At 43.6% G+C, this 20,615-nt stretch overlaps 1 protein-coding gene across 1 annotated transcript in view; it reads right to left on the minus strand.

Moving 5' to 3' along the window:
* Positions 1-1,879: 1,879 nt before the first annotated feature.
* TSEN54 (tRNA splicing endonuclease subunit 54) overlaps positions 1,880-20,615 on the minus strand; it is a 23,898-nt gene continuing 5,162 nt past the window's right edge. The window contains exons 5-11 of the mRNA XM_015425638.1: positions 16,041-16,139; positions 12,533-12,585; positions 12,006-12,104; positions 7,270-7,913; positions 5,074-5,134; positions 3,096-3,212; positions 1,880-2,508 (exon numbers count right to left, since the gene is read on the minus strand). Of these exons, the coding sequence (XP_015281124.1) occupies positions 2,358-2,508; positions 3,096-3,212; positions 5,074-5,134; positions 7,270-7,913; positions 12,006-12,104; positions 12,533-12,585; positions 16,041-16,139 (1,224 nt within the window). The 3' untranslated portion in view covers positions 1,880-2,357. The remainder of the gene's footprint in view (positions 2,509-3,095; positions 3,213-5,073; positions 5,135-7,269; positions 7,914-12,005; positions 12,105-12,532; positions 12,586-16,040; positions 16,140-20,615) is intronic.

The raw sequence follows: 20,615 nt of genomic DNA on the forward strand, positions 1-20,615 counted from the left end.
TAGGTAGCTGTAGCCAATGTAGGCCAAGGCTCTGGAATTAGATTGAAGTCCTCAAACCCAAATAACACAAGAATATAATTAATAACGTTTATTAAAATATATGTGCAAAAGTATACAAATATAGCAGTACAAAACAGGGGGGAAATAATAAAACTAAATAATTATCCTTAAAAACTTCTTCAGGCTTTAGTCCTCTGACCCAGATGTTACCTGGACAGATGGAGGATAGAGAGTCCAGATAGAACTTCAGGTCCAAAATCTGAGGCAAGTCCGAAGGATCGAGAGGAAGGAAGGATCAAACTAGAATGAATGGTTTTGCTTTGTCAGACTGCCTGTAGCTGGCCTGATCCTGTTTGGCCAGTCGGGTGTGTTGCTAAGACACATGACCACATACTTCTGCAGCAAGTACATCAGGCAACTTAACTTGTGCAAATGAGATGGAACGTGAGTGCAAACCTCCCTCAGTGTCTCTGGCCTTGAAGCTCCCAGGCCCATGATTTCACTTGCACCTGTGCCTGGCTCCATCTCACACCCCTCTTCAAGCTTCAAGTCATTGTGACATTAATTTCCTTCAGTAACTTGACTAAGGCCAAAAGCCCGGACCAAACTTTGACAGGTCAAGATAAGGCCAGTTTCTTGACAACATGGTTTAGATTAAGCTGTAATAATGCTTTCATACACCACATCGACAAACCAAGCTAGGAAGGGTCAGAACATTACCTAGCCTATTAAAGCAAGGTAGGATGCTTGACTGCTAACAGGTTAATCCACATCATCCAGACGACATGCCAGCCACATTCAAAGAGCAGTAGGAACCAATTAAGGTGTAGCCATGCTAGAAGGAGCAAATAATTTCCCGCAAACCACACACGGGGTAAAGGTTAACTCAAGTTGACACCTTCCATAAAATTAACCTGGTATCATGGTCATTTCATAATGATCACTGTTTTAAAAAATACAGCACATACAATGGAAATAGCTGTTAGCCTTAGCCTCATTTGGAAAATACGAGACCGCTTGCTGAAACAGTATTTCTCAGCTTTGTCTGTTCCTCCATGATCACCTGGATGAGACGCACACAGAAATTTGTAATGGTTCCTTTGTGTTGCAGAAGAATGTGCAGGGAATTTTGGGATACCACTTGGGAATTCATTTGTCAGCAAATGCTGGCAGTAGCAAAATGCAAGCCATCATTACTGCATCACCACCAAACGGGAAGAAAGCTCCAAAGTATTTGACTCAAATACATTTTACCCAGGGAAGCATACCCTTTGAAAACGGAACAACACCATGGAACAGGAAAAAGGTATTTTATTGCTTTAGCTTCCAAAACCCAACAAAATTTATAAAACCGCTTCCTAAATCCCTTTGTGAAACTTCCAATGAAAGAATCCCTGAACTCAAATAACCAGTCCCTTTTACCCAAGCAATACTGTAGCAGTTTATTGTTCTGAAAATGCAGAAACTGAGCATGGTGGTCCCAATAATGGTGTAAAAGTAAAGGTAAAGGTTCCCTTGCTTGGAAGCCAGTCGATAATGGTGACTGTACTTCTAATAATTCAATTTTCGTTAACTTTGTAGACTGCAAGACATGATGGCATGTTTCCATGGATTCTGGGAGATCTTGCCACAATGCTGTTCTTCTTCCTTAGCAGAATATTGCCATTGAAGAATGACCAACATACTAGCAACAGAAGTCTGTCCCCGTAGGGCTTACTGGCTCTGAAGCTAGATCAGAACATTATTGTAATAGAATCTTGTTATTTCTCTGTCTTATCAGCTGGTGAATCACTGATACTACATGTTAGACCAAACATCAATCTCCAGTTGCTAAATAAATGCTAAAGGATCCATCAGGTGGCTGAATCCTGTTTTGGAGACTTTTCCCCCTCCCCCACCCTCCAGATTTCAAAGGACTGAATCTCACAACTGCTAGTGCCACAGTTATTAGAGACCATTAAAAACCCAACTGGATTACTGAACCTACAGCAAGATTTCTGTGTACCATTCAGTACTGCTTTAGTAAACTGGTTCTCAGTCAACCGGAGCCTATTCTGTACGTGCAACAAAAGAAATCCACTTAATATCGGTCTAACAATATGAACTGGTGTGTTAAAAGAATAAAACTAGCTGCACATCTCCGTTCAGGAAGTACTGAGGTGATGCGATAAAGAAAGAACATGTTTAAATTGCCTTTTGCTTTCATGAATGAGCAGTTTTCTTCATGCCCTGATGACACAATATTGGTAGGGTTTCTACACAGTATCGAGCTGAGCAACCTCCTGAGTACATTTCATACATGTGCACAACAGACAGCCCAGCCTCAAAGATGTTTCTCCAGGTCACAGCAGCAACAGTCAGGGGTATACATCCACAGGCAGTTTGAACTCCTTAAAAGAATAGAAAGCAATGTCTCCACTGTCTACTAGCGCAAAGACCACCGGGACATCACCACTTTGATAAGCAAGCTGTTTCACTGCCCTCAGGGTTGGGATCTGTTCATCAAAGCTGCAAAGTAAACAATACCTTGGTGAGACAATTTTAATCTAACAAGTTTTTAATGCACAATGTATTTTGAGTGCTTTAATGCCATTTTATTTACTTTATCAGGAATTGCTCTTCATTTTTTTATTCCCGCATGTTGGCTCCCTGGAAGGTGGGATATAAATAAATTATACACCCAGTCAGAATTTGCAATTCACTTAATAGTTAAAATGGTTGTTTTAATAACTTTTGAAGAATTAAAGATTAGCAATGTGGAATGATAAAAATAGAAGTGTAATAATGTAAGAGACAATATATTTTGCTTTATTTACCATTGAATGTTTAAAGACTAGTAATGTGAAATGATAAAAATAGAAGTGTAATAATGAAGGTTTAGTTACCTATTGAACGTATTAGGGGAAAGGGGATGGAAAAAGAAAATTGAAGATTTGAGCAGGAGGTTGTAGCACTGTGGGAAGCCAAGTAGGGGAGGGAAAGGGAGGAGGGTAGGATGTAAACTGGGAGAAAGGTGTAAACTTGTGTTGGACTTTGTTGATTATATCCTGAATAAAATGTTTAAAAAAATAGTTAAAATGATTACCACCCAATACCTCCGAACACATATCCGGACAAAAGGCTTCCCAGGTTTATTCTTCTTAAAGCTAGAAGCTGTGTCTGCTGGATACACATCAAAATCTATCTTCATGCCTCTGGAATCATCCTGTATCCTGTTAAGGAGGCCAGTCATCAGTACAAAGTGAAAAAGACACTGCAAAGTTCTCTTGTCTACCATTCCTACAAATGGGGGGGGGGGGGGAATCTTCAGGTGCAGCAAGTTTTTATATGAACTGGAATGGAATAAACAGAAGGTCCTCGCTCCATGTGGGGCACAACAGTTACAGGATAGTGGTAGGGAGGATTTTGGTCATCGCTAACGGAGAACTTGGCAGGGTGCACTGAATATTAGACTAGCTTACTTCTGCAACCATGTAGCCTAGACACTTGATTTTTTTAAATGAAAGAGATGGCTGGTTTTCCTCAGGGTTCCCAATCCCCACACCCCCAAATTCCATGTTGCATGTCTGCATGCAGTTAATGCTAAAGGAAGAAATAAAGAAGTTTAAGCACTGGTTTACTCCTAACATAACATTGAGCTGTATCAAGAGGCTGACACCTTTCAATACAATAGGATTACTCCTGAGGAAGATTGGGACGAAATGAGTTTATATCCAGGTGCTCATTGAGAATGATGGATTTTTCCTTGTAATATTGTTAATGCTAAAGGAAGCATCTGGATTTGCCCAGTAATGCAAAGTTTCCCCCTTAGGAACAGAGCCCACAAAGTCAAAGGTTTAGATTTTTGAGATCTCAGGCATCTCCATCAACTTAATCTTAAATTCCCAAGCATCTAAAAAAGGTTGTAGGGGCTGGAAATAAAGCAAAGACATGTCTGAATATCCAACAAATTATCTTAGTTCCAAGGAGAAAAGGGAAAGCAGGGATGAAAAAATCAGTTAGGTACCTGGGTGATTAAATAAGGGTGATTCAAAATGATAGTAAGAGAAGCACTGGAAACTGAAATTTAATTGTTGTCTCCTGGTTGGGTCCATTTGCCAACAGTCTCTTGAAAGACTCAATTCAAATGTTAACTCTTTCATAAGGACATGTCCAAAACATTATATTTATTTACAAAAATTGATATACTGCTTTGAAGGCATTTTTTCACAGTGAAAAAATGATCAGGGTAAAAAAGTGACAAAAATACCCAATAAAACCATTAAAAGGCCCCAAGTGCAAAAAGTTAGCCTAACAGGGTTGGATTGGATTCTGTCTAAATTCCGTGCAGGGACAGCTCCCCCACACAGACACACTGCAGCCTGAAGTGCCCCCTGAAATGCTGTTCCTGGGGGATCCCCAGAAGCAGCGTGAAGGAGGAGCTGAAGGGTGACATAGTAGAGGAGGAATTAGCAAAAATCACCTTCCCACATGTGCAAGTGGATCTTTTCCATGGGATCCAACCCAAAGTTTTAATCTTTTAAAAGAGCACTTGCAAAGCCAGGGCCCCACCTGAGAAAGGGTACTCTAGAACTGTGGGGCAGCAACATAAAAACATAAGTGCAGTCACAATAGATTACACAAACGGTTAATCTAATCCAGCATCCTGTTTACACAGTGGCCAGCCACATGCCTCTGGAAGGCCTTCACACAGAGGCCTCTAGATAAATTGTAACCTGAAGCAGGGCAACCAGCTTATTTTAAACTACAGGAGTAATGAAGTAGACTAGCAGTAGAATCCTGTGCAGAGGTGCTGCAGTGTAAGAGCCAAGCTAGACATTATGGTGGTGACAGGTCTATGGCCACCAATGCAATTTTAAAGACAAATTCAGCCATTTCAAAATGATCACCCCCCCCCCCAGCATTTTTAAGTGGCTGGATTTCTCTCTAAAATGACATCGGTGACCCATGGGTAGGATTCATGGCCACCATAATGTCTACTTTGGCCCTAAACCCATTTAATCCAGAGAACTTGGACTGGAGTAACTTTGCAGAGGGTTGCACTGTAAAACACTGTGCCAACACAATACTTACTGGGATGCTCCATCCAGGATGTGGGAGGGCTGGAGTACATTGATCTGCTGGAGGATATCAGCTGGTAGAGGGGGGGGGGGAACCATGAGAGAGATTTGGGTTAGGGAAATGTTGCATACCTGCTCCAGCTAGACAGCTATTTGCACCATCTGATCTTTCTGACTCCTTTCCTTCAAGAAGAAGGTGTTCTTAGCCTCTTCCTCAGCTGAGAGAATTTACTAATGAAAATGTGCTCAATTCATACTTCTGCATAAACACAACCAGTATTCTATGGCCATGAAATGCAAATGCTGCATACAGAAACAAGTCAGGCAAACACATATCAGTTTGCTGAAGGCACATAATGGTTTCAAAGTATTTGGAACACAGAAAAAAGTAACAAGGAGGGGAGGCTAGAAGTCATGAACTGGATTTCTGAGCTCTAAATTGGGAATGTTCAATGCTTTTCAAATAACTTTTGCCACAACATCAAGGACTAGGTATGTGGGTTTTTTAAAAGGGCAAAGTTAACAAAAAGTATTAATTTTCTATGCCATACTGATTTGCATGTGTGCAACATAATCAGTCCTGCCTGCTCCACCATATGAATTACACATTTGTTGGATTCAGTGATCCATACATACAAGATAACAAATTTTTCCTGCATCCTTCCCAGTACCTTCTGAATCTGGGGAAGTTGATTCCTGGGGTTGTGGGAACCATGTAGACTAATAGCCACATGGATCAGGGTGCTGCACTAAGGACAAGAAAATAACCTTGCCTCCGTCTTCTGTCAGCACAACTCTACTGATGGAAGAGTCAGGAGGGACAATTTTGGGCCCTTTCCCCTCCACACTACAGCCCCCCAACCAACATGGCTATTAGGCCACACAGGTTCCATGACACCAAAGATCAACTTTCCTGGGGTCAGGTGGGACTGCTGTGGGACGGAGAATATGGAAAAGGTCTGCAACCGTCAATATCTTTCACTGATGGATGGCTCTGTCCAACCTACACTACTAACACATCTTTCCTCAAGGCTTTTACTTCTTTGAAAGACACTGCATGAATGAAAGTGATTTTACTGCAAGGGAAACTGCAGTTCTCCCAGGTAATTCATTTAGATCTACTGTATAGCTGCATTCTACGCAGTACTTACAAAGGTCAAAGTTACCTCAGTTGTATTATCTGTTCACCTCATACATCCTACACCTGATTCCACCTGACCTTTTCTCCTCCAAGTTAAATAAAACATTTGGTTTATTTTGAACTTTCAAAAGCCTCTCATATGTGCCATCTCAAAAGCAGAAAGTAAGAAGGTGATTTTGTCTCTTTCGTCAGTTCCCTGAGCTGGGCTGGGCCAGCATAAAATTTATTATACACACACACACAGTCAAACAAATAAGAAGAAAATAGATTAAAGAGCTGCTCAGCAAGGAAGAAAACAGAAGAGAAAATCCTGTGTGTGAGGGAGGGAAGAGGACAATATTGCCATACCAGCGGATTTGAACCACTGATTGACTTGAATGAGAAATTTATTTTAAGTACAAGAACCTAAAAGCCTGTGCCATTTCTCTACTTTCAGGGGATAAAGTCAAGCAAAAGCCCTACCTTAACTGCAGAGGGGTCATAGTGTTGTCTGTTGTTGCAAAATAAAACAGAAGTCCAGTGGTGTTTTAAAGACTAAACATTTAATTCAACATCTTTTGTGACCCAAGAGTTCATTTCTTCAAGCTCTACACTGCCTCTCTCTTTTCTGATACAAGAGCTACCATTGTCACAGATCTTCCCAGATTTGCTTAGAAGTTTTCACTTCTACAAAATCTTATAGTTCTCTTCAGTGTCCTTTCATTTGGTTCTCTCCCAATGTCCGTGCATTCCACATGAATTGTACTACGTTTGTCATCCTTTAAATGCTCAGTCTTCTTATCAGAAGCCAAAATACCTGCACTGACCTGGTTTACTCAGACTACCCCAGTCTCATTAGATCTCGGATGCTAAGCAAGGTCAGCTCTAGTTAGTACTTGGATGGGAAACCACCAAAGAAATCTAGGGTTGCTACACAGTGGCAGGCAATGACAAACCACCTCTGAACATCTCCTGCCTTGAAAACCCTATGGGGTTGGCATAAGTTGGCTGCAACTTGACAGCAAAATATTATGTATATACATACACAAGCAACACACATCCACGCACACACACACCCACATAAAATACCTGTTGTAAGACCTTGATCTGGCTTCACACGTGGGGTGACCGCCTGCTGCCAGAGGTTTGCTGGGTACTTCTTCTTCCTCTGTTGTCTCTTCTTTTCTAGAAGAGCCTTGTACTCCTGCCAGGTGGAACACTGCCTGACCTCCTTATCCTCATTGATACTGCTTTTGTACCTTCTCTCCCACTCGAGCTGCTCCCGCTCCTTGTGAGACAACTTCTCACATTTTCGGTTGAGCTTTTTCCGCCACCTGGTTGCATCGACCACCCATGCAGTTACATTCTTTGGGAGGAATCTTTTATCAGGCTGTGACAGGAGGGTTTGAGGGCAATCAGCACCCATGTTGGGGAAAATAATGGTGGTGAAATCCCAGCGAGACTGACAAGTGTTACCCTGACTTTCCCAAGATGCCATGGTAGATCTCTCACGGTGGTCTCTGATACAAACTGAAGGAGATCGATAACGCTGTACTGCATCACTGGAAGATGGGATGGTCTCCACAACTGCAGCTTCAGGATCAGATTCCTTCACCTTCTCCCCAGATACACTTCCTCCGTCTGACACTGGGTGGCTTGAACCCTCATGATGCCTCCCAGCCTTTTGGGGTGGCTGCTTGCATTCCTGAGTTTCCTCAGATATTTTGGGCTTTCTGTCATGCAACACACAAAGAGGAAAGGGCCTTTAAACACAGGTATTCTTCATCACATTTCCCTTTAGTGAATCATAGTACACACGAGGTAGGTTTCAGAGCGTGGTGCTGGGGAAATGTTGCTTGGCCCCTTGGCTTACAGCCTGCAGGATCCCACAAAGTTCCATTTTGTTTCCCATGCTTTTTAACAACTATTTGAAACCATTGGGGGAGGTCATTCTGAGATTTGGACAGAGCAGAAGATAATCAGTTCTATCTCGTACTTCCAGCAGATCCCAGAGAGGCTATGGAAACTGTGAACAGGTGCTTGGTGGCAGTTTTGGGATGGATGAGGGCTAACAAACAGAAACTTGATCCTGACTAAATGGAGGTGCTACTAGTGAGGAAAAGCCTTGACCCAGGAATTCTGATGTCTCCTGTTAAGGATGAGGCTGCACTCCCTCTAAAAGTGCAAGTTCATAGCTTGGGGGTGGCTACTGAACTTCAGCCTCCTGTTGGATAAACAGAGGGTAATATTGGCCGGGTGAGGCTTTTCCTGGGACACTGTGGTGAATGCCCTGGTAACATCTAGATTAGATTACTACAATGTGCTCTGTATGAAGGTGCCCTTGAAAACTGTCTGGATGCTACAGATGGTACAGAATGCTGTAGCAAGAATGTTGACTGGAGTAGGTCACAGGAACCATACAACTCCAGTCTTGTTCCATCTGATTGCTACCATCCTCAGAAACCATCTTGTCTGCATGGAGCACTTTATCTGTTTGTGTGATCTAATGGTTTTACTGTTTTATATTGTGTTATGTATGGGCTTATGCCCCTGTGTAAGCCGCCCTGAGCCCGTTCGCGGGGAGGGCGGGGTAAAAATGCAAATAAATAAATACACTGGCTCCCAGTTTTCTTCTCAGCCCAAGTCAAGGAGCTGGTATTGACCTTTAAAACTCTGTACAACTTGGGGCAGCATACCTTACGGACCACCTACTCCTATATGAACCTACCTGACCACTCCATTGTCAGAGGCCCTGTTTCAGGTGCCCCTGCCATCTGAGGCTAAACAGGTCACAACCCAAGAAAAGGCCTTTTCCATTGTGCTGTTGAAACTGTGGAACTCCCTCCCCAAGGAGATTCATTACGTGTATGTCTCCCTCTATTGTTGTCTTCTGTCAGCTGGTGACGCTTTTTTTGTTCTGTCACTCTTATTGCCACTCCTCCCTGTTTGTGTATTTATGTGTTTTATTAAATAATTTCAAACATTGTATATATATTTGTACTTTAAACACTGTTTTGAAACATCCTAATGTCTGAAATGTTTGTCCTGCAAGCTGGCTTTGCTGTCTCCTCTTCTTCCACTGCTCCTACTGTTCTCTTCCTTCCCCCATCCTGCCTCTGTTGCTGTTGCCTCCCCATCACTACCACCTCCTCCTCTACTCCTTCTGCCAGTGCCTTGCTCCCTCCCTCAACCCTCCTGTCACCACTGCGTCCTTCCCTTTCCCCTCCTGTTGCCACTTTATCCTCCTTTCCTTAGCTATCCCTTTTGAGAAAAAGGCCGAATTGTGATGCCAATTCATGGCTTCATGAGCCATCAGTTGGCATATTTTGTCTGAGTTCTGATGTCTGATCTGTGTATGCAAGAACCACAGATCTGCCCCACATGTCTCCTTCTCCTAGCAGTCTTTCCTGACCCTTGGAAAGTTTATCTCTTGGGCATGGGGCGGCTGCAGAGGGGAGGGGGCAAAACTGCCCTCTCGCCCCTCCTCCATCACTGACAGAAGTGAAATGAGAAAGTGATTTTGTTCACTTCCCCCTGCCCACCAGAGCCTCTCAACCTGCTATTAGGCCACACAGGTTCTGCAACCATGTGAATAAACCTTCGTGGGGTCATAACAGACTGCTGGGAAAGGAGAACACAAGAAAAATCCACAGCCATCAGAGCCTTCTGCTGGCCAATAATGGCATCCAACCCACTGCTTCTCTGCCTTAACTAGATCTAAAAATCTTTTAAAATACTTTTTGGATTTGTCTGTAAACCTGGAGGTTCCCATGAGTTTGCAACAAAATTCCCCGTATCTATACACAGTACTTTGTGTGGATCTTTCAATTCACACTTTAGGGCATGTTAAAACAGGAGAAGAATGATGTGGCCAACTCTCCCTAGTCTCCAACTCACCCTTTCTGGGCAAGAATGATCGAGAGGGCAGTAGCAGAACAATTCCAGGTCTTCCTGGATAGCTCATCTGCCCTACGACCCTTTCAGTCTGGCTTCAGACCAGGCGATGGGACAAAAAAGGACATTGGTAGCTTTAGTTGATAACCTGAGTGCAGAGAAAAGTTGTGCCCCTTTATTACTCTTAATGGACTTATCAGCAGGGCTTGACAGTGTGGATCATACCATCTTATTGGGGTGCCTGGAGGTAGAAGTAGGGACTCGTTTAAATTGTTCCTTACAGGTAGAACTCAGAGGGCTGCCAATGTGGGACTTGTCTTGTGGGGTTCCCCAAGGCTCCGTCTTATCCCCCATGCTATTCAATCTCTATGTAAAGATCTCAGAAGAAATAATTTGCAATTTTGGGGTAAGATGTCAGCAATATGCTGATGACACTTGGCTCTGTATTTATTTATCCAAATCATCTGGGGATTCTCTAGAGGTCTTGAGCCAGTGTCTTAGTGCTGCAGTTGTTAAGGATGAACAAGCTGAAACTGAATCCTGACTAGGCTGAGATAATGCTGTGTGGGAAGGCTGAGGTCTTCAAAACATTGTGCTCCCCACTTTTGATGGGGTCCAGCTGATACTTTGTGTCTCAGTTAAAAGCCAAGGGCTTATACTGGACCCAGCATTACTACTAGAAAAGCAAGTTAGCACAGCCGCAAAAAAAGCATTGTACCAGCTTCAGTTATCAAGGAAGATGGCCCCCTACCTTGACTCGGTCAATCTGGCCACACAGTTCCAAGCTATGGTTATATTGAGGCTACATTACAGTAATGCATTCTACATGGGGCCACTCTTAAAAGGCAACTCAGAAATTTGCAGCTGGTACAAAACACGGCAGCCCAGTCACTAGCGGGTGCTAGGTGGAACAAGCGTGCTATGCCCATCCTGCAGTTGCTCCATTGGCTACCAACCAGTTACCAGGTTCAATTGAAGGTACTGATTATCACCTACAAAGCCGTCCATGGCCTAGGACCCATATACCTGCAGGACCGCCTCTCCTGTTATGCTCCACCACAGCAGCTTTGTTCGTCTGAGCAAAGTCTTCTGAAGGTTCCTCCCTGCAAAGGGATGAGTCTGGCCGCTGCCTGTTCATGAGCATTTTCTATGGTGGTTCCCACTTGGTGGAATGACCTGCCTGAGGAGGTTAGGGAGGGTCTCATAGTATTACCATTCTGCAAAACAGAAATGCTCAGGCAGGGCATTCTTATAACGTAATCAGAAAAGTAGTAAGATGGTAAGCAGTCTGCAGTCTGCTGTAATGATTATTGTAGGTATCATCTAGCTGCGTGACCTTGGGTCAGCCACAGTTCTCTCAGAGCTATTCCCTCAAGATCAGTTCTCTCAGAGCTCTCTCAGCCCCACCTACCTCACGGAGTGTCTGTTGTGGGGAGAGGAAGCGAAGGCAAATGTAAGCCGCTCTGAGACTCCTTCAGGTAGTGAAGGGTGGGGTATAAAACCAACTCTTCTTCTTCTATTACTGTAGGAGGTTACCTTGCTTTTATTGCATTGTCTTATACCTTTGTAATCTTACTTTCTGCATTGCTCAGACTACACCTTTCCATAGGCAGTTTGCTATTCACATTGTCATTGAATTTTGTACTCCTAGTGCTATTACATTGTTCATTGAATGTCTTCGGCTGTAATACCGCATTTTCCCTCTACCTTTACTTTGTAATTTGCCTTGAGTCTCAGTAAAAAGGCAAGCTAATAAATAAATAAATAAATAACAATAATAGAACTAAGCTCAGAATCACCTATAATAATTTATCTGAAACAAATCTGAACCCGGGGGGGGGGGGGATCTGACACCTTCCCTCAGTAAAACGACATGCCCTCTAAGGGATAGCCTGTTAAGGCTCTCTCTTCTGGTTCCCATAAATTTTTACCGAGGGCTGGAGCTCCTTTTCCTCTTGTGATGGTGTTGCTTTGCATTTTGATAGTGGCTGCCCAAATTCAATTGCCTCTCATAAGGTGTTGTAATAGCACTATGGGAGAAATAGAGAAAATTAAAATCATTGGAACAATCCCATTCAAAACTAGCTGCAAACATTTTTAGCTGAAACACCCAAAGACACATACTGCCCTTCCTCCCACTCAGGTGAGTGTTTTCAAACAGGCTAAGTGCATGTATAGGTCTTACTGCTAACTTGAAGGATGGGGAAGATACAGATTAGCTTAAGAAGACTGAGATAATGATCACAGATGTAGGAAAACCATTACCACAACCACAATATGATCTGTCCAAGTGTAATGGACCAATCGTAGCTAAAATACATGGAAATGGCAAAGTTCACATATTTTAATTCTATGAAATCTTACTACATATCTGAAGAAGCTTATTAAAATGATTGCCCAAGGGGAAGGTTTAAGGAAGATGTTACAAGGTAGGGGGAACCCACTGTTGGATAATTACCTGGAATGGAATCTCAGCACAATGTAACCAAGCCTCTTCAAGTGGCTGAATACCTTTTTAAAAGGAACAGAAAGCAAGGTGACCATCTTTGAAACTGCACAGTGCTAATCACGTTAAAGAGAACATGTATATTAAGAATTTTACAGTGTCTGTGACTAAATACTATTTCATATGTCAGGGATGGTAAATTCCTATTTTCCACCCCACATATGTATAGTGGCACCACACTGGACCCCATCCCTTCAAAAAATGTACCTGTATCGGGTCTAATGACTGAATACATGTGCATTATTTTCTTAGATATGATGTAAGTGGTGGAATTGCTTGGCAAGAATAATAACTAAAGTAACTGCATGCACATTCGTCACGCAAGCACAACACTTTTTGAAACACATTACAAAATGTGCAAACTAGCTCCGAGGCACTGCAGTCTTCACAAGGAATAAAAATGGACCTTAAGTGATTTTGCATGCTCAAGCAATCTGAGATCAAAACAAGCATTATTATTTAGATATAGATAACCTTTGAGTATGCAGAACACTTTACAATCTCTCTTGTCTCTCAACAGTGCTGTGACAACAATGCTCATTATTCCTGTCTTACATATGTGGAACCTACCATACGCCACCCAGAAAATCCACTGACAAACCAAAACCTGAACCAGTGGAATACCTTGTGCAAGTTCTACAAACTGATCACTGGACAATAACCGGGGCAGGATGGTATAATAGAATGCAGGGTGACTCACCTCTTGCTTTAAGACACAGCAAATCATTATTCATGGTGTCCTAAAACCTAGGTTTGCTGGCAAACATTGAGAGTGACATACTGCAGAATTACACTGACTCATTCCACACCCATTTGGTGTGTTCCTCCCTTTACAGAATGCCAGGCACGGCATTTACCACAATCCAGGCACGGTCACTCTATTCACTGTAGCAATAAGCCTGGTCTGGCAAAATTAAAGAGCTACGGCTTCAGCGGTTAAAGTGTAGGTGACCACCACCATTATTTAATGTACAATCAAGCTCCAAATTCCAGTGGCATGGTTACACATTTATTTATTTATTTGGTTCAATTTATATCCTGGCCTTCCCGCAAGTGGGCTCAGGACGGGCTACAACATTAATATAAAACAATAAAATCAAGATTAAAACTATAAACGTAACCCTTAAACCAGGGGTGTCGAACTCATTCATTATGAGGGCTGGATCTGACATAATGAGACCTTGTTGGGCTGGGCCATGTATGTCATAAAATGTAATGCCAAGTAGTGGAAATATAAACTTTATAAAGGACATAGACAAACACAATTTAAAAAATTTTAAACTTTAAATAAAACATGCTTAAAACACTAGCACTCTTGCAATACTTTGTCTATTTGAAAGTCTCTGATAATGGATACCTCTTCCTCTGAATTATTGCATCATAATGTCTGTGCTGTAGCAATCTGGAGTATGCTGTTCAGGTGTGTATCTGTAAGTTGCAAACCTACTTTTGATTTATTGACAGTCATTACAGAAATCTCATGCTCAGTGTTCTGAGCCTAGGACCCAGGGGAAAACATGAAATGGCTGGGCATTGCCAGCTTTTGTACATAAGTTGCTTCATATGCTGGTCAAGAACATGAGAAGGCATCCTGACAGAGAGTGAGGGCTACGTGTTTGTCTTCCCCAGAGAAATCACTACAACTTCTTACAAAGGAAATGTACTGGGTGAACTTGGTCTGGACACACACACTCTCAGCCTAATCCACCTCACTAGCTAGTTGTTGTTATTCCTCCTCTAAAATAGTTCACATTGCTTTCTTACTGAGAAAGACTGGATCATGAGGGCATGAATACAGTGAAAAGGGGGAGGGAACCCAGTTGCACCCAGGAGACCCCTGGCATAAAGAGCCCAACAAAACACACACACTGTAGCAAGGCACACAAAAGTTTATACCTTGAACAAAACTTTCTTGGTCTTAAAGGTGCTTGGTATTTCTCCCGTGTGATTGAGGCAGCCTAGCAAAGCAAGCTCTCCCTCGTTCCCTTCCTCCCTTCAGGGATGAGCCTCTGGGAGGAAAGAAAGGCTGCCCTTTGTCTCCTGCAGCCTGGCCAGGAAGCAAGCTCTGGCTGTTCCCTCCCTCCCCCTGGGAGGAGGGGGAGGAGCCTCAGCTAATTCTTTACCAGACTCTCTTAATTGCACAGGAGAGGCTTGCCTATCTATCTCTCCTGTGTGACTGAGATTGATAAAGCATGCTGTGACATGGCAGCAGCAGCAGAACTGGAAAATGAAGCAGGAAACAGCCAGGTCCTTGCGGGCTGGATTGGGGCCCTCCAAGGGCCTGATCCGGCCCATAGACCATATGTTTGACACCCCTGCCTTAAACGATGATGATCAACTGCATCACAACTATTACAATAGTGCCCTAGTGTTAGACAATTAAAGGCAGAAAGGGCTAGATCCCATAAGGGATTCCCGATTATAAGTATCGGTGCTTGGTATTTCTCCCGTGTGATTGAGGCAGCCTAGCAAAGCAAGCTCTCCCTCGTTCCCTTCCTCCCTTCAGGGATGAGCCTCAACCAGTGGGAGGAAAGAAAGGCTTCCCTTTGTCTCCTGCAGCCTGGCCAGGAAGCAAGCTCTGGCTGTTCCCTCCCTCCCCCTGGGAGGAGGGGGAGGAGCCTCAGCTAATTCTTTACCAGACTCTCTTAATTGCACAGGAGAGGCTTGCCTATCTATCTCTCCTGTGTGACTGAGATTGATAAAGCATGCTGTGACATGGCAGCAGCAGCAGAACTGGAAAATGAAGCAGGAAACAGCCAGGTCCTTGCGGGCTGGATTGGGGCCCTCCAAGGGCCTGATCCGGCCCATAGACCATATGTTTGACACCCCTGCCTTAAACGATGATGATCAACTGCATCACAACTATTACAATAGTGCCCTAGTGTTAGACAATTAAAGGCAGAAAGGGCTAGATCCCATAAGGGATTCCCGATTATAAGTATCCTACCTTGGGTAAACCAAGGTGGTTATCATTCTGTGTCCTTGAAATGAAGACCATGGTACAGATGGTAACAGAGAGGTTACAGGATGGTAACAAGAGGAGCCAGATGATATTTGATGTCCGCTGTCTCACCCAAAAGCCTGGTGGAAGAGCTCCGTCTTAGAGGCCCTGCAGAACTGTAAAAGTCCCTGCAGGGCCCTGATCTCGACACATCCTTCTAAGTCAGATGACTGCATTAAGTAATTATACTCTGGTAACTAATTTGGTGCAGGGTCAGGTTGTGTATCCCTGATGGGGCTTGCTTTGGAACAACAGGCAATTCCCAATCACTATGGAATCAGAGAACATTTTTCAGCTATCCAATTCATTTTTCACTTCTCCTATCCATACAGATCACATATCTGATTCTCTAATTGTTCAGGAATGCTAATATTCACTGCCATGACATGTGAGGTAGGGATTTCTCTTTTGCTGTACCTGCTACAATAACTTCAGCTAAACCCAAATTCTGAGACACACCTGGTACTTCAGCAGACTCATTGACACCTGAGACAGCAGAGTTTCATAGGCTTCCTGGACTGACAAGGGCAAGTCTTTGTAAAAAAGCTGAATAGAACCCTGTAAGACAGAAGCTTAATGTTTACAAATTTCAACTTGCACAAAACCAGCTCCCTGGGCACCACACCCCATCTTTCTCTGTCGCCTCCAGAGACAGCCTGTGCCAGCTCATTTTTGCTTAGAAGCAATACACATTGTGATTTTTCACCTTAAACCTGTTCCCCTGGGTTTATAAAGTCAACACAGATTAACTGGTGCTGCAGTGGTGCAGCACAGGGTGTGGTGGAAACAAACATCTAGCACAAGCAAAAACCTTAGCCCCCAAAGGACAAAGCTACACACTTTACGTTATAAATGATTTGGTACTTCTTGCAGCAAAAACAAAGTTCAAAAGACATCCACACAAATATACACATCTTCAAACACTCATAATCATTAACTGGAAGACCTTGTTCCAACTGCCACACCTATTCCTAATCACCTCATCAACACTTTACGTGTTTCTTGTGGGAAACACTAGTCCACAAGCAATAAACAACCACATAAAGTGTGGAGCTGCCCTCTGTGTGTACTAGAATAAGGACTATTATTCACTGGTAGAACACATGCTTTGCATGCTGAGTCCCAGGTTCAGTCTTTAGTAACTCCAGTTAAAGAATCTCAGGTAGCAGATTTTTAAAAAGACCCTGAGACTTCGGAGACTCACTGCCACTAAGTACCGACGATAGTGAATGAGATGGACCAGTGGCCTGATGTGGATTACAGCTGCTTCCTATGCATTTTCTTGTTTTAAAGAGTCTACCAGGTACAGAAACAATGGAATAAAAGCCGGTGGTGAGAGGATACAGGACCCCCTGGTGGACATTATCAATCTGTCCCCAGATTTGGGGGTCTACCTGGAGGGTTCGAAAGAGGCTGTGGTCGTTCCACTGTTAAAGAAGCCAACTTCGGATCCTTCGGATCTGTCAGCTAATGTTGCCATGGGTTAGAATGTTCAGTCAAAGGGATGTGCTCGCTCGCCTCTCCCACTCTTTCTCCTTTGCTTGCGCTTATCTTGCAGGTGTTCTTGAGGCGAGAGGCGCTTCTTCCCCGAGCTTCCTGCTGGGAACCTAACGGCTGGGTTTTCGCCCACGCTTAATAGTGCTTGCTTATTGGCTTTGTGGTATCAGGGGGGTCTCCTTTGAAGGGGGTATATCCCAAACGCCCTGCGCCTCTCCCGCCATTCCTGACACAAGAGTTCATGGTGTCTCAAGTACTTTCTCTCTCAATAAACTGAAACTTCTGAAGACCTGGTGTTGAGTGTGATTGACGGTGAACCCTGACAGGATCCTGCCAATTACTGCCCAGTCTTGAATCTTTTGTTTCTTGGCAAGGTAACTGAGAAGGTGGTTGCAGGGCAGCTCCAGAGCTTTCTGGATAACACATTGGCACTGGAACCATTCCAGACTGGTTTCCGCCTTGGCTATGGGATGGAGACGGCTCTGGTTACCCTCACAGATGAGCTCTGCAGACAGCTGGATCGAAGCAGGTCGGCACTGCTGGTGTTGCAAGATCTCACAGCAGTGTTCTACATGGTTGACCATGATCTTTTGACCCACCACCTTGCTGACATAGGAGTTTGTGGGGTAGTCCTGAAGTGACTGACCTCATTTCTCCAAGGTCAGGGACAGAGGGAACCACAAGGAGAGAGGGTTTCGTCCAGGTACCCCTGATTATGCAGGATCCCTCAAGGGGCAATCTTCTCCCTAATGTTATTTAACATCTAAATGCATCCCCTCACCCAGCTGGTGAGGAGGTTTGGGCTGGGGTGTCACCAGTATGCTGATGACACACATCTTTACCTGTTGATGGGCAGCTGGCCGGATACCACTCCAGAAAATCTGGCAGAGGGGTTGGAGCTGTGGTGGGATGGCTGAAACAGAGCCGGCTGAGATGGAATCCTTCTAAGATGGAAGTTCTGTGGCAGGGGTGGGTGGATTCTGGTGTGGGGTGCCAGTTCCCAGCTCTTGATGGATGACATCGTCCTGACCTAGCCACTGTAATCCATGCAACGACCACCTCCATGCTGGATTACTGGAACTTGCTCTATGTGGGCCTACCATCGAAACGGACCCGGAAATGCCAACTGGTACAGAACCCAGTGGTACGGGTCCTCACAGGGACACGGCGCATAGCACATATCCATCCTGTGCTGTGTGAGCTACACTGGTTTCCAGTGGAGTACCGGATCAGGTTCAGGGTTTTGGTATTGACCTTCAAGGCCCTTAACAGTCAGGGACCTATGTACCTTTGGGACCACCTCTCCTGATATACCCCCAGAAGAGTGCTGCACTTTGCTGAACAAAATCTATAGGTGGTCCCCGGCCCAGGAGATATCCAGCTGTTCTCAACCAGAGCCAGGGCCTTCTCTGCCCTGGCTCCAACCTGGTGGAACTCTCCGCCAACATCCATGCCCTGCAAGACCTGTTACAGTTCCACAGGGCATGCAAGGCAGAGATGTTCTGCCAGGCATTTGGTTGAGGACAGCGACGGTTCCATTCTGGCACTCCCAGCCCCCTCCCCTCCTGTGAGATAGTGGTGTTATTTTGTGCCATCTCTAGCTGTATTTTTCTTTGCTATTGGCTTTAACCTAATTTTAATTGATGTTTTATTACTATATTGTGCACCACTCTGAGCCAGTTTACCAGGGGTGAGCGGCTGAAAAGTCGAATTAAATAAATAAATAAATAACAATCACTAAATTAAATTCAGGTGGGTAGCAACACAACAAAGTTTGAGTCCAGTGGCACCTTTAAGACCAACAAAGTTTAAAGCTTTCATGTGTATGCCCACTTCTTTAGATACACTGAAACAGACTTCACCAACCATTACATATAGGTAAGGGGGGGTGTTAGTTGCCAGGCTAACTGGAGTTAAGATAATTAAATAACTGAGCGATAACTATAGCTAAAATAGGATTAAACCAGTTGGTAAGATCTGTGAATAGCGGCAAATTAGTATAAAGATAATAAAAGAGTTAAGAACATAAGAGGAGTCATGTTGCGAGAACTGAGTGACTTGGAATGTGTAGTGAGATAAGAACCCAATATCTCTGTTAAGCCCTTGGGGATTCCATTGTCCTGAGTGTGGTAATAACTTGTAATTCAGCAATCTCCTGTTCTAATCTGCTTCTGAAATTCCTTTGCAATAAAACAGATACTTTGAGGTCCCCCATGGAGTGTCCTGGGAGGCGGAAATGTTCTCCTATAGGTTTCTCAATGTTGTGATTCTTGATATCAGATTTGTGTCATTTAATCTTTTGGCGTAGGGTTTGACCTGTTTGCCCTGTGTAGAGAACTGATGGGCATTGTTGGCATTTAATGGCATATACAATGTTAGAAGATGAGCAAGTGAAAGAGCCTGAGATGGTGTAGTTAATGTTGTCAGGTCCAGTGACTGGGTTGTCTAGGTGTTATGTGGCAGCAAAGTTGGCATCTGGGTTTATTGCAAGCTCTGGTACCAGTTTCCATGTTTAAATTAGATGTTGTATTATTGTGGATGAGGAATTGTTTAAGATAAGGGGGTCTGTCTGTAAGCAAGAAAAGGTCTGCCCCCCAGTGCTTGTGAAAGAGAACTGTCATTATCCAGTAATGGTTCTAAGTCGCTGATGATGTGCTGAACTGTTCTGAGCTGAGAGCTGTATGGGACCACTAGTAGTGTTCTGTTATTGTCTTTTTTGTCTTGCAACAGGTTTTCTCTGGGTATCATTCTGGCTTTGTTAATCTGTTTCTTGACTTCATCAGGTGGACATTTTAGTTCCAAAAAGATTTGTTGTAGATCCCTCAGGTGAGAATCTCTGTCTGTAGGATTGGAACAGATGTGGCTGTAGTGTAGAGTCTGGCTGTATACAATGAATTGTTTGGCATGTTTAGGATGGTAGCTGGAGACATGGAGATATGTTTGTCAGTTAGTAGGTTTCCAGTATAAGGTGGTATCTATGCATCCATTGTGTATTTTTACAGTAGTGCCCAGAAAATGTAATTCTTGCACAGACATCAAGAATCATAACATTGAGAAACCTGTAGGAGAACATTTCGGGCCTCCCAGGACACTCAACAGGGGCCCTCAAAGTAGCTGTTTTATTGCAAAGGCATTTCAGAAACAGACTAGAATGGGAGATTGATGAATTACAAGTTATTACAACACTCAGGACAATGGAATCCCCAGGGCTTAACGGAGATATCAGGTTCTTATCCCACTACACATGCTAAGTCACTCAGTTTGCATCTGTTTGTTAACTCTTTTATTATCTGTATGCTCATCTGCTGCTATTCACTTTACCAACTGGTTTAATCCAATCTTAGCTATACTTATCACTCAGGTACTTATGCATCTTGACTCCAATTAGCCCTTCCTGGAAACTATATGCAATGGTTGGCGAAGTCTGTTTCAATGTATCTGAAGTGTGCATACACATGAAAACTTATACCCAGTATTAAACTTTGTTGGTCTTAAAGGTGCCACTGGACTCAAACTTTGTTCAACGACACATTCCTG

This window comes from Gekko japonicus, unplaced genomic scaffold (genome assembly GCF_001447785.1).
Source record: "Gekko japonicus isolate JY-2015 unplaced genomic scaffold, Gekko_japonicus_V1.1 scaffold1013, whole genome shotgun sequence".
NCBI lineage: Eukaryota > Metazoa > Chordata > Lepidosauria > Squamata > Gekkonidae > Gekko > Gekko japonicus.